At 61.7% G+C, this 13104-nt stretch overlaps 1 protein-coding gene across 1 annotated transcript; it reads right to left on the bottom strand.

Moving 5' to 3' along the window:
- Window positions 1-6673: 6673 nt before the first annotated feature.
- On the bottom strand, window positions 6674-9430 carry LOC123935945 (testis-specific Y-encoded protein 1-like). The gene is made up of 5 exons (XM_045996795.1): window positions 8900-9430; window positions 7470-7547; window positions 7197-7308; window positions 6850-6995; window positions 6674-6745 (listed from the first exon to the last, which is right to left on the bottom strand). The coding sequence occupies exons 1-5, from the start codon at window positions 9428-9430 to the stop codon at window positions 6674-6676; spliced, it is 939 nt and encodes a 312-aa protein (XP_045852751.1).
- Between the last annotated feature and the right edge of the window lie 3674 nt (window positions 9431-13104).

The raw sequence follows: 13104 nt of genomic DNA, 5'->3' as shown, positions 1-13104 counted from the left end.
GATTTGATCGTGCCCTGTCCACCACGTCCGTGGGACTGATGGGCTGGTATCGGGAGACTCTCTGCCTCAGCCTGGGACAGGGCCCGATGATTCATGGTGAGTGGCTTTGATTCAGCTTCTGAGGCAAAAGTCAGCCCTGCAGAGCCTGCGAGACAGGATACCCCGGGGCTCCAGTCTAGGTGGTAAACCGGGAGGCTAGGGCGGTTTTGTCCTTAGCCGTCCTGGCTCTCTGTGTTAGGGGTGGGGACCCTGGCCCTGACTCCCTCACGCTGCATGCACTGCTAACGTGTGGGGCTCCCTGACGTCGGGCAGGATCCGCCCTCCACGGCCTCACCCTTCTCTCCCGGCACGGCCAGGCCGGGAGAGGGGCCAGGCCAGGCTTCCACGTCAGCCCAGTGCCCAGAGCCCAGGTGGCAGATGCTTGGCAGTGGGCGACCCTGTGCCCTCCTCTCGCCTAGGCCTCACCTCCTTGGCAACAGCCTACCCAGCGCCGCAGGCGTAGAGGAATACGCTGCGGTCCCTGAAATGGCCCAGCCTGAGGACCCCTTAAGACCATGCTCTCCACGGGAGCTGTCCCGCTCCCGCGGCTCAGTGAAGTACCAGCACGTATGGCACCTGCAGCTGCCGAGCACAAGCAGGGCCTGGTGGCAGCAATGCGGGAGCGAGCCAAGGATACTCGGGCATTTCCAGACCAAGATGCCCAGAAGATCGGCCTCCCCAACGCCGCTAGAGCGGCGAGCCTGCCCTGCTGGAGTCTCGGGCACCTCCACCCGCCCCGCAAGGGGCAGGGCTGGGCCATACAGATCATCCACTCCACAGCCGGACACGGAACAGGCGTTTCACACTGCACGGTGCAAGCAAGGGACAGGAAGCATCCGTGAAGTTTGGCCGCCAATCCCGCCTTTTGGAAGGAGCCGCTGCCGCAGGAAAGGTTCTCCTACCAAATGTTGGGAGGAGGGGTGGGCCTGCTGAAGGGCAGAAAGGATCCTCTGGAACCTCACCCTCGCGGCTGCTGCCCTTGGAGCCACTCTAGCTGGGGAAACGGAGCGCCTGCCTGCTGCGCAGACACTCACCTCTCCCCCACTGTCCTGGCCGCAGACTGGAACCTCTGCGGGCGTCCCTAGGCAGAGGCGTCTCAGCCGAGTAGACACCCGCTCGGGGGCGGAGTGACCCAGGGCCTCACGTCACCACCTCCCAGCTGAGGCTCGTAGCAGGTACTCTGCACGCCGTAGGTCTATCCACGGGCCTACGCACAAAAGGCTGAAGCTCCGAAGAGGCACGGCGCCCAACACGGTCAAAGCAGCCTGCGCGCGCTCAGCCCTTCGGCAGGGGTTCATGCTCCCTGGGGTGTTGGTGAGGACGAGGTGTGCCTTTGAGGGCATTTCCCTTTGGGGGGCATAGAGGGCAGAGGGTAGAGCGTCAGCGGGTAGGGGGCCTTGGGCGCTTGCCTGCAGACCGTGGAGAAGGGGGCATGTGAGCCTCAGGGTCCGCGTGGGACGGACCGCACACGGGTGGGTGTCCTGGGTCTGGCTTCAGCAATACCCCGCCCTCTCCTCTGTTGCCCATCTGGGGGATCCCAAGCCAAGGACCTAGGGAAGCAGGGAACTGGGGATCATGGGGCAGCGTGGGTTGCTCCGTATGAGGGTGCCTCTGGACACGTGAGTGTGTGGCGGGTGTGTGCCTGGCAGGGGGAGTGTGTGCCTGTCAGGACGTGAGAGTGACCGAATCACTGTGTGTGTGTGTGTGTGTGTGTGTGTGTGTGTGTTTGGGCGTGGGGGGGTCGCCTGGTTTTGCGGCCGAGTGTATGTGTCAGTGCATGTGAGTGGCTACAGAGTCCGTGGCAGGGGGTGGGGTGCTTCACCCGATGGTGTGCCTCTGTGTGCGTGTGTATGCGCGCGCTTGTGCTGCGAGCGCACCTTTCCCGGCACTTTATACTCCCTCCAGCCTCCTGGGCCAGAAGGAGAGTGTCGTCGTTCCTACGTTCGCCCCTCCGCCGTCCCCACTCCAACAGTCCCCCCTCGGGGCCCGGTCCCCACTCCGTCACATTGGTTCGGAGGTGCAGAGGGTGACTGTGTCAGCAAGAGCCCGGCCCCTTGCTAGACCAGTAGCGAGCACGGGCTCTGGGGTTCGACGGACTAATGAATCTGCAGTCCCACCGTGCTGTGTGCAGTGGATGTGTCTGAGGACATCCACGGGGAGCACTCCGCAGAACTGTCCCCGCCATCCACCGAACCTGGACACGGGGCGTCTTTGGCCCTGGCTCGTCCTTCCCCCCTCTCCTTGACCTCTGTCATTACCGCAGGGAAGACAGCAGCCCCGTTAGCCGGCCTTTCGCTCATCTCCTCTCCCTGCCCAGCACCACCATCCCCAGGGGAAGGACCTCCGCCCGCTGGGATGCCGTCCCAGAGCTTGTGTGACTCGGCCCTCTGGGCCAGCATACGGGCCCATCCCCTCCTCGGCATGGGGATTCCCAGGCAGAATCGTAAGCACCGACCTCATGAGCCCATGAGCTCAGGCACCCCACCTGCCCCTTGCCGCGAAGAAGAGCTCGCACGCACGTACCCACGGTAACGCCCAGGACCACGGGTGACATCGGCCTTCGACATTTCAGTGTTTTTCCCTGGGGGCCTCCATCGGACCCGTGTTTCGCCCCGGCACCAGACTTCAGGTTTTCCCTGCGACGAGGACCCAGGCTGATCACGTCGCTGCCCGTGAAGCTTCTCCTGCCTCTGCTCAACGGCGATGCTCCCGCATATGCATCTCAGCAGCCTGAACCTCCGTGGGTGGGACAGATACGCAGACACAGACACACGGTCACTGGGCACACATCAGGTGGCTACGCATTCCCACACACGCTCTCCGAAACAAAGGCATGGACATGGCCCAAGTGTACACTCGTGCACACACACACGCAGCAGAGGCAAACTCCGGGCACCCAGAGGTGCATGAGTCCACACACAATCACACTCACATGCTATTCTAACCACGGACAGACGCGAGACACCGACGTCCTCCTGCAAATCAGGCACATGCTACACCCACCCACACCTGATCTCTGAATCAAAGGCATGGAGATGGCAAATGGGCACACACGCACGCACGCACACAGAGGCTGACACCCTGGCGTGAATGGGGCCACACAGATCCACACACTATTCTTCTAAACACAGAGGAACTGCAACACACACGTGTCCGTGCCAACACATGCACGTGCCACACCCACGCACACGTCACCTCAGTTCCAATGGCATGGAGATCTCACACACACACGGCGCACACGCGTACATGCAAACACACCCCAGCACGCTCCATTCACACACACAGACACACACAGACACTCGTGCTCATGCAAACCCCCCGAATACACTAAAGACACACGTGTCTCTATTGAACTCCGGCCTGTACACCAGCCCCTGAATGGAGACACACTGGTGCTCTTGTCAACACACTCACACGCGCCACAGCACTCCCACAAGATGTCTGGCACAGGCATACACGTGTGGTCCCACGCCAAATAAAGATCCACACGTGTGACCAGGGTGACTCAGGTGACTCATACTCACACACACGACAGACCATATGCACGGCCTCTGGCCGACCGGCAGACACAACTGACCCCAACACACCTGAGCATGCACACTCACACACACACACACGTGCCCCAAAGGAGAGGGAAGAATGTAAGCAAAAGCCTGGTTCTGCATCCTAGGAAAAACACGCGTACACAGACACACACACACACACACACACACACACACCCTCATGCGAACCCACTGTACACACTACATACACACTCGTGCAGTTGGACCTGGGGTATGCACACCGTTCCTTCCATGCAGCCCCATAAGTGCTCCCAAAAACACGCACGGAACACACCCAATTCACACAGGGTCCGGCACAGGCAAACACAGGTGGCCTCACCATCAACACCGTACACGTGTGTGCCCCCAAACACTAACACACATACCCGACCACATCCACGGCCTCGAGCCCACAGGCATACACAACGGACCGTGACCCATCTGAGCACGCACACACTCACACACACACGCACACAAGCCCTGCACGGGCACCCCTGCACACATCCTAGCTCTGTCACAGAGTCATGCACCCTCAGCCCCGCAACTGGACACGGAAGTGCACATGGAAACATGCACCCACAACACTCACGGCAGCGCTCCAGCACAACGGTGCACAAAGAAGGCCCCGGAGACACACAGACAGACAGACAGACACACACACACGCACGCACACGCACACACACACAGAGTCTCCAACACAGAGGCATGCAGGTGTGGCGACACCTACAGCACAGATACACACAGAACACCACAGTAAGCCCTGGGCCGGCAAGCCCACCACACCCAACAGCAATCTGTGGGCACACAAGGATATGCACACTACACCCTCACATGCAAGGTCTCTGGGCCACAGCCATACAGGTGTAGCCCTGCAGGGTCACACACCCAGCGGTGCCTGAAAATGCGTGCACACAACATACCCACGACTCACCTCACGCTGGCCTGCGGAATTCTGCGTGCACGCGTGCGCACGTGCGCACGTGCCTGGGTGCTTCGAAGCACAGGCATACGCAACAAACACACGGTCTCTGCTCCCGGGCATGACAGCCGGCCACACCAAGACACAGTCCTGCTCATGTAAACACACACCCAAGAAACAGACACCTACACACACGGCGTCCAGCACACACACGTGCACGCTCCCCACAAACCCTCACATGCGTGCACTGAAGCCTACACACCCACGAGGCACGCACACGTGGCCACACTCAGAGGCACAAGTGTGCCCATGCCGACATGCACACGCAGCACACGAGAACACAGACGACCCCGATGTGCATGCAGCCACACGAGGCCTTGCCGCACACTCTCCCATGGGTGTGCAAACACACAGACACAAAAGCACACACTGTCTCCGGAATGCAGGCATACACACTTGCCACACACGCGCACACGAAACGCACACACGCAGCACCGAAGCACACATGCTGTCCTGCACACAGGGGAGCCAAAGAGGACGCACAAGTCCACACACGCAAGTGCGGGATCATACACACACACGGCCCGCCGCTCCGAGGAATGCTCAGGCGGCCACACGTGCTTGCACACGCACACACACACACACACACACACGCACGCGGACCCGCCCACCGCTGCTCCCTCACACACAGCACACCCACGATGTCACACAGCCCATGGCATGGAGCGCCCCTGCGTTCCCTCACACATCCGTGGGAAGTCCCCCGCGGTGGGTGGTGGTACCTGCCGGGGTGGGGGGGGGGTGAGGTCCCCAGGGATCGCGAGTGACCGCCTCCTGCTTGGTCCTCCCGGGACCCTTGGTTTTGGCGCGGGACGTGACGTGACCAGAAGCATGCATGACGTCGCATCTCAGCAATGCAGGGCACACTTCCAGGAGCAGAGCAACTTGGGAAAGCTCTCCAAGCGATGGGAATAGGATGGCACTTAGAGCGTTGGGGCCACGAGGGCCCCTCTTGGGAGGACCTTGCCCCTCCTGTGTGCCCTGCTCTGAAGAACAAGACTTCACCGAGAGAGCTCTGCCTCTTCCCATCCTCTGCCAGGTCCCGCCTAGGGAGGGGGGGTTTCTCTCCGCACGCCAAGCCCTGCCGGGCCCTGCCCCCATGCTCTACATCACCCCCACCCATGGGATCCAACAGGATCGGGGCTGGAGGATCCCAAGAGGCTGATTTCCTCGTGGCCACCTCCTGTGCCCCCGATACCAACCGACACATGGGCACAAAGTGCTCTGGAACTTGTTTATGGCCCTTCCCCCTGTCCCTGCAGCTATGGGCAGGATGCTCTCTAGAGCTGCCCTGCTGAACCTTTTCCCGGTCTCTATCGCGTGCAGGCAGAGCACCCCGTAGGCGCCATGTCTCTCAACGGGGGAGGCCTCATCAAATACTTCTGGGTGGTCAAACGGGGATGCTCTGTGGTGTCCACGTCCACCCATCTGCCATGCTCCGACACATAGACACACGCATCTCTCTCACACTAACACACACGGAGAAACAGGAGAAACCACACAAAAGTCTTAGCCCTTTGTGAAAATGGATGATGCCACTGATTGCCAAGGTGACGTTGAGAGCAGGCCTTGTCCTTGGGAGACGCCTGTTCCTCCTCCGCGAGGGCGCCACGACCTTCCTGCAGACGGCCTAGGACCTTTTCCGAGGACGTCCGTATGGCTGTGGGAGGACAGGCGGTGCTCAGGAACGTGGAGGGCAGTCAGGGAACCGTGGCCCAAGAGTGGGATGGGACAAGGAGCCCGACTCCCAAAAACAGGCAGGCCATCCCCAACGGAATGCGTGGCAGCAGGACCGAGCGAGGGGCCGCCAGCCGTGGGAGACAGTTCAGGAAAGTGGGGTGGAGAAGCCCTGCTTCGCCCGATGGACCAGGGATTTCCCGGCGGACGGCCTAGGGGGCGTGAAGCTGCCGGACTAGACACATCCTCCGCCCCGTGTGGGTGCTCTGAGTTCCCGCGGGCTCACTTCCCACCCTGCCACCTGCTCCGTGGGCCCAGGCTCCTCCGAGCCTCCAGTTTCTCCGCCACTCAACTGACTGTCCCCGGCACCCTCCACACACAGTTCAGGACCCAGCCCTCCGGGCTCCTCACCGACAGGCCCTCCGCTCCGCTCCGCTCATCCCCACAGGCTGCCTTCCTGCCTCGGGTAGTACTGCAAGGGATTGGGCCACAGGTCCTCGACGATGACCTGGTAGGGGACAAAAGGCCAGTTGAGCACGGGGCCCCCGGCCCGTTCCCCAGCAGCCGGGACTCCAGCATCACCGTTGCTGACCCAGGCTGCAGGGGCCTCACCTCGGCGATCCTGTCGGACCCCGGGCAGCGGGGGTCACACAACCAGTTGAAGAAGTTCAGGCTGCTGGTGTCTCGCCTGCGGCTGGCAGCTCCACGTTCATAATCCCAGAACCACTGGACTGGAGTGCACCGAGTGGCCCTATATCCTGCAGGGCGAGGAAACTTAAGGGAGGCTCTCCATGGCCTAGGACCCACGCCCGCTCTCGCCTCTCAACCTACAAGCTCTCCCGCTCCGGTGCCAAACCCCTCGCCCGCCGCGAGTCCCCCGTCCTCCTCCCTTCCCGCTCCCGGGCCCGCGTGCCCGGCGGCCCTCCGCCAGCTCCCCCGAAGCTCAAGCCCACTCCTACCGGCAATGCTAAGGTGATACTCCTTAACGATCACATCGTTCCGGAAGTAGGGGTTGCTCCCAAAGTAAAACATCAACCTGCAGCGGTACTTGGGACGACCCAGTTCCTCCACCTGCCCCGGCAGAGACAGAGGAGGGGGAGGGGGAGGGGGACGTGTCCCCTGGCTGGCCTGAGTGACTGACTGACCGCGGCTCCGAGCAACTCGGCCGCACCCCCTCGGGCTCACACCCCACTCCCAAGGCACGGCCGCCGGCCTCAGTCTCTGGGGCGAACCTCTAAATCGGTCAAGTAGCTGAGCATGTCTGGGTCCTGGTCACCTTTCACGGCTGATATCTGGGGGTGATTCAGGATCTGCCTTGGGTCAAGGAGCCTCCAGGTCCAGTGGTCCGGAAAGAGAAGCAGGGGCGACCCGGCCCTTCCCGACGCAGAGCCAGGGACCCGATGCGGCGTGTGCGGAAACAGCAGGCACTGCCTCCCTCCCAACCTCCTCAGCGCGTGCCCCGTCATCACCCGTGCTCTGCGCTGGGGCGTCGCCGGCCTTCGAGGATCAACAGGGCTGAGGCTGACGGGGCCCCGCAGGGCAAGACCAAGAGCCTGCCTGCTCTCCCTTCCTACGTCCCTCTGGCCCGTGCCCGTGGTCGGCTGTGCCAGGAGGCAGTCAGTCACCTCCTTGGCTGTCTGGATGTGCTCGGTCCCCCTCTCACGGCCCTGTTGGCTTGGCTGCTCACCTGAAGCCCGGGGCCCTTGCGGGACCTCCTGTGCCACAAGGGGGCTCTTCCGCTCACTTGCAGCATGGCTGCACACCCAGGGTCCCAAGCAAGAGCCCGGCAGCGTCAGCGAGAGAGGGTCGGAGGACCCGGCGGGAAGGAGGGGAGAGAGGGACACCCAAGTCCCGACGAAGAGACACAGAGGGTGGGCAGGGAGCAGAGAGACAGAGAGACAGGGTGGGGGACATGGAGAGGCTGAGGCAGGAAGGGAGGAACCGTGTCTGTGAGCAGCTGGGCCGGGGGCCTCGGCCTGCCCAGGAGGGCCTGGGGAGGCCGAGTGCGTAGCACCCGCTGCACCGTGTCCCGGGTCCTGGGGTCCGCTGAAGCCTGGCAGCCTGCTGACTGACTCTCAGTGGGTGCAAGCGCACACAACCCTGGGTCTGCCGTCAACTCGGGAACGGGAACAATACGGGTTTCGAAGGACAGGGAATGAAGTGGGCAGCCTCTCCATCTGCCCCAGGTACCCCCCAAACCCTTTCCTTCCGACATCTGCTCTGAGACAAGTGTGACTGGGCTTCGCTAGGAATCGAGAGAGTTGACACGGGTTCCGGGACCGCAGAGGCGTGTTGGGGTGCTGCGGCCCCAAAGCACTGGCCCGCGGCTTCTGCTCAGGGAGGACAGCACAGGTCTCAGCCCTTGCCTTTCCCCCACAACGCCCACACCCCCCCCCACCCCCGCCCCCACCCACCTGGCCGGGGACCACCCGCTGCTGGACCCTGGCCCGCTATGCTGCGCAGTACAAGGCTGGGGCCACTGCTGGGGGGTGGGCCCACTGCTGGGGGTGTCCCTACGGCTGGACGTGGGTGGGGCCCATGGTTGCCGGAGCCGGGCCCATCCCCGCAGCTCTCCTGCCCCTGGCTGTGGCCCTGCTCCCTGCCGCCCTGCTCCCACTCTCCTCCACAGCTGCCAAAACCCAGCCAGCAGGAGGAAGGATACGGCGTGTGCCCAGAAGCCAGGGATGGCCTGGATGATGGCCCTTCTTCGCGCCAGGTGACAGCTCCGCTTCTGATGCACCCTGCGCTTCAGCCGCATGTAGGCCCTGGTGGCTTGGGCGTCCACGGAGCGGAGCGCTTCCTGAACCACCTCCAGCGCGGCCAGTGGGGCGCCGGCTGTGTCGGCCCGCGGCACCGGCTCCGCCTGCGGCAGCTCCTTGGGCTCCTCGACCGGCGGTGCTGGCGCCACCTCCTCGTCTTCCACCGCCACCACCTCCACCACCGCCATGACGTCCTCCACCAGCAGCACCAACTCCTCCCCCGCGCCGGCCTCCTCTGTGCCCTGCTGGGCCTCAGCTTCCCGCACAGCCTCTGCCACCACCCCCGCAGCCTCTGGGGCCAGAAGCGCCCCCGCGTGCCCGCAGGAGCCGGTCTCCCTGAGGGCCGCCGCCTCCTCACCGCCCCCGTCTGGGACCAAGGTGCTCCCGGATTCTGGGGCAGCCCCGCCTTCCGCGGACCTCGACTCACTCTCCATGTGGCCGCGGCCCTGAGCCCAGGCAGCTGCGGAGGGAAGGCAATGGAGGCGGGGCCGGCAGGTGCAGCTCCCGCGCCCGGGAAGGGCGGTGGGCAGCAGCCGCCTATCAGAGTGCGCCGGCCTGAAGCCCGCGTGCGCAAAGCGCCCGGCGTGGCGGTGGGGGGCGGGGGCCGCCGGCGCCGGCGCAGGGGCGGGCGTGGGGGGGCCTGGGCGGCCACGCCTGCGGCCTGGGCTGGATGGAGACTCTGAGCCCCGCGCAGAACGCTGGGAGCTCCGGGTCCAACCAGTGATAGGCCAGGGGGCGTGGCCACCACCAGCCTTTCCCTTGCGGGCGCAAGAGCCAGCCAGGGAGCCCGCCAGTGGCCGTCCTCCACTGTGGCCTGCGCGCCTCGCGACCCCAAACGTTTTCTTCAGAGACACCGCTCAGGCCTTTCCCGCGAGTGCCCTGGCATCACAGACCCACGGTCCCTTTCTCACCCGTCCGCCTGGGACCCCTCGGCTGGCACCAGGAATTGAAACCCAGCGGCTGAATCCAGTGCCTGCGCGCCGCCCGAAAGCCTCCCGCGCACCTCTTAGCGCAAGTGGGGGAAAGCCCTGGGGTCAGCGGCTGGTGCTCCAAGGGCGGCCGCGTCGCTGTCACCTGGATTTCCCCTTGACCTGCCGGGGGTGGGGGGGTGGGGTGTGGGGGGGAAGCCGGGGCGCCCCCAAGGGGCTGGGCGCAGGGACCATCGGCCTTCCTATCCCACCACCCTCCGCCCCGGTTTCCTGAAAAGAAGGAAACTACACGCAAAATACTTTCCCTTAAAGTAATTAGCAAAGAGCCAATGTGCCTGTCCACCAGGGTGCCTACAGCGCTGCTAAACCGGCCTCAGTGAGCTCCGGGATTGGCACTCGGTGCATGCTAATAGGCCAGACATTTAGTCCAAAGAGAATCTCTGTGAATTCCTCTGGCCAGCTAGTAGTTAAACTTGCTCCCACTGTGGTTTCTTCTGTCCAAACCCTTTCCCTTTTTTTCTGCGTCTCTTTTCCTCTTTGCTTTCTCCTTCATCACCTGACTTTCATGCAAGAGCTCTTGTGTCTTTCTTCTAGCTCTGCTCCAAGTTCTCCCTTAGTATGTGTGGGTCACTGAGTGCAGTACCAGTGGGTTGGGGATGCCCAAGTGAGCACTAAGAGCATATGTGCCTTTTCTCTGGTACTCCCCATCTCCTTGGAGTCAAGACCACACGGCATAGAGGTCCGCTCTGGGGTGGGCGGGGGAGGGGGTACTGTGGAGGGACAGGATGCATGCCCCCTGAGGTGTCAGGAAGGCCTCGTGGGTGATGGCAAGGCCCCCAGCGATGCGGTTGCATCATGGGAGGGCCTCATTTAAAAGGAATGGGTCGGTGTGTCCTGGGGGATTTTGACCTGAAAGAAGCAGGGGGAACTCCCTTGGGGTTAAGTGCAGGGTGTTTGGTCTCAACAAGTGTCACTCTTTCAAAATCTGCTTCTCAACGCAAACAAACACCGCTGCAGGGAGAAATATGCATGGCTGTCTACAGGGAGAAGAAAAAATGTCTGAGACAGTCCTTGAGCCAGCTCAGGCTTGGGAATTACTGGTACACTCCAAAGTGACACAGCACTTGCAACCTTGCCCAAGCCACTAGAGGAGGCTCCTCTGGTATTATTGCAGGAAAAGGAACACAGCCTTGGAGTTGGAGAAGGCCGGGGTGGTGACAGGGAGAGTGGGATGAGAGGGAGACTGGGAAGAGAGGGAGAGAAGCCCAGAAGGAGAAGAAGAGCTGGGAGAGAGAGGGAGAATAGGAGGGAGGGACAGAAGGGAAGAGAGGGATGGGGCAGGAGGGAGAGGAGTGTGCAGGGATGGGGAGGGAGAGACAGGCAGGGAGTGGCCAGGAAGGGCCCAGGCAGGGAGGGAAGGACTGGTCTGCCCCCAGCTGAATTCAAATTTTGCAAGGCATATAGACCCAAAGGACACATTGCCTATGAGGAAGGACCACCCACATGTGGGTGGAAGGACCACCCACACAACAAAAAGTCGGCTGAGCAGAGCTTAATCCAGTGGTGTCAACGAGGGCAGCTGTCACATTTCCCGAAAATAGGAGACCGCCAATGAGGAAGTCACGGAGAAAGAGAGGGTGGAAAGAGCCAGGGAGTACACAGACACCAAGGACTGCTGGACTGCCCTGTGTCAGTAATGGGGCTGGTCAGACATGGGGCTTCATAGCAATGGCATAAGATGTGGATGACCGCAGAACGGGCAGGTTTTGAAAAGCTGGCCACGTCTATGCTACGTGCAAGACACTGGCCTTTTAGTCACAAAGTCACAAAGAATTTGAAAGTGGGAGGAGTGAGGCAAAGCCCTCAGAAGAAGGACGGTGCCCTACGTGGTTGAAGCAGCCTGAGCACACTAGGCCCTTAAGCAGGGGAGCATGCTCCATGGGGTGTTGGTGAGGACTAGGTGTGCCTTTTGGTGGCATTTCCCCTTTGGGGTCTAACCGGATAGAGGGCCTTGGGCGCTTGCCTTCAGACCATGGAGAAGGAGGCATATCAGCCTCAGGGTCAGGATGGGACAGGCAGCACATGGGTGGGTGTCCTGGGTCTTGCATTCAGCAATACTCTGCCCTCTCCCTTGTTGGCCATCTGGGGGACCCCAAACCAAGGTTCTAGGGAAGCCGGGAACTGGGGATCATGGGCCAGCAGGGGGTTGTCAGTATGTGAGCGTGTCTCTGGACATGTGAGTGTGTGAAGGCTGTGTGCCTGGGAGGGTGACTGTGTGCATGTCAGGACATGAGAGTGACTGAATCACTGTGTGTTGGGTACGGGTGTTGATTGGCTTTGCTCCTGAGTGTATGTGTCAGTGTATGTGAGTGGCTAAATACTCTCTGGCTTAGGGCGGTTTCAAACCGATGGTGTCTGGGGGTGTGTGTGTGTGTGTGTGTGTGTGTGTGTGTGTGTGTATGTGTGTGCGTGGGCGCGCGCACCTTTCCCTGCAATTTTACTTCTGCCCAGCCACCTGGGCCAGAATGACCGTGTCATGTTACCTACCTTCCTTCCTCCCACTTTCCCCTCTCCAACAGTCCCTCCACGGGGCCTGGCCCCCACTTGCTCCCACTGTTTCTGGGGCTGAGAGGATGACTGTGTCAGCAAGGACCGGGCCCCTTGTTTAGAAGAAAGGAGAGCCCTGGCACTGGGGTTCAACAGAGTAATGAAACTACAATCCCACCCGGGCTGTGTCTGAGGACATCCACCAAGGGAGCATCTCTGGAAGACAGTCATCTCCATCCACCAAAACTTGACACTGTTTGACCCTGGCACGTCCTTCCCTTTCCTTGACCTCTGTCATTTCCCCAGGGAAGACATGAGCCCTGTTAGCTGGCCTTTCGTGCCTCTCCTCTCCCTGCCCACCTCCACCATCCCCAGGGGGAAGGACCTCTGCCACGCTGGGATGCCGTCCCAGAGCTTGTGTTACCTAGACCTCTGGGCCAGCATACGGGCCCATCCCTTCCACGGAATAAGGACGCCCAGGCAGAGTAGTAAGAACCGACGGGAATCCCATGAGCTCAGGCACCTCACCTGCCCCTTTCCATGAAGAAGACCGTGTGCGAGCATACACACAGTAACACACATAAACATGGTTGACATCATATTTCTACATTTCAATATTTTTACAGGGGGCC

Source organism: Meles meles, chromosome Y (genome assembly GCF_922984935.1).
Source record: "Meles meles chromosome Y, mMelMel3.1 paternal haplotype, whole genome shotgun sequence".
NCBI lineage: Eukaryota > Metazoa > Chordata > Mammalia > Carnivora > Mustelidae > Meles > Meles meles.
Note: the sequence above shows the minus strand (reverse complement) of the source record. Positions and strands in the feature narration are given on the sequence as shown.

Bases quoted from the DNA above. Each gene is read 5' to 3' on its own strand.
- LOC123935945 (XM_045996795.1), bottom strand. From the start codon at position 9,430: ATGGAGAGTGAGTCGAGGTCCGCGGAAGGCGGGGCTGCCCCAGAATCC. The intron at 7,548-8,899 runs GTATCCTTCCTC...GACCCAAGGCAG, and splicing joins CTGGCTTCTGGGCACACGCC to ATCCTGAATCACCCCCAGAT. The intron at 6,746-6,849 runs GTGAGGCCCCTG...GTCCCCTACCAG, and splicing joins GGTCCGACAGGATCGCCGAG to GTCATCGTCGAGGACCTGTG.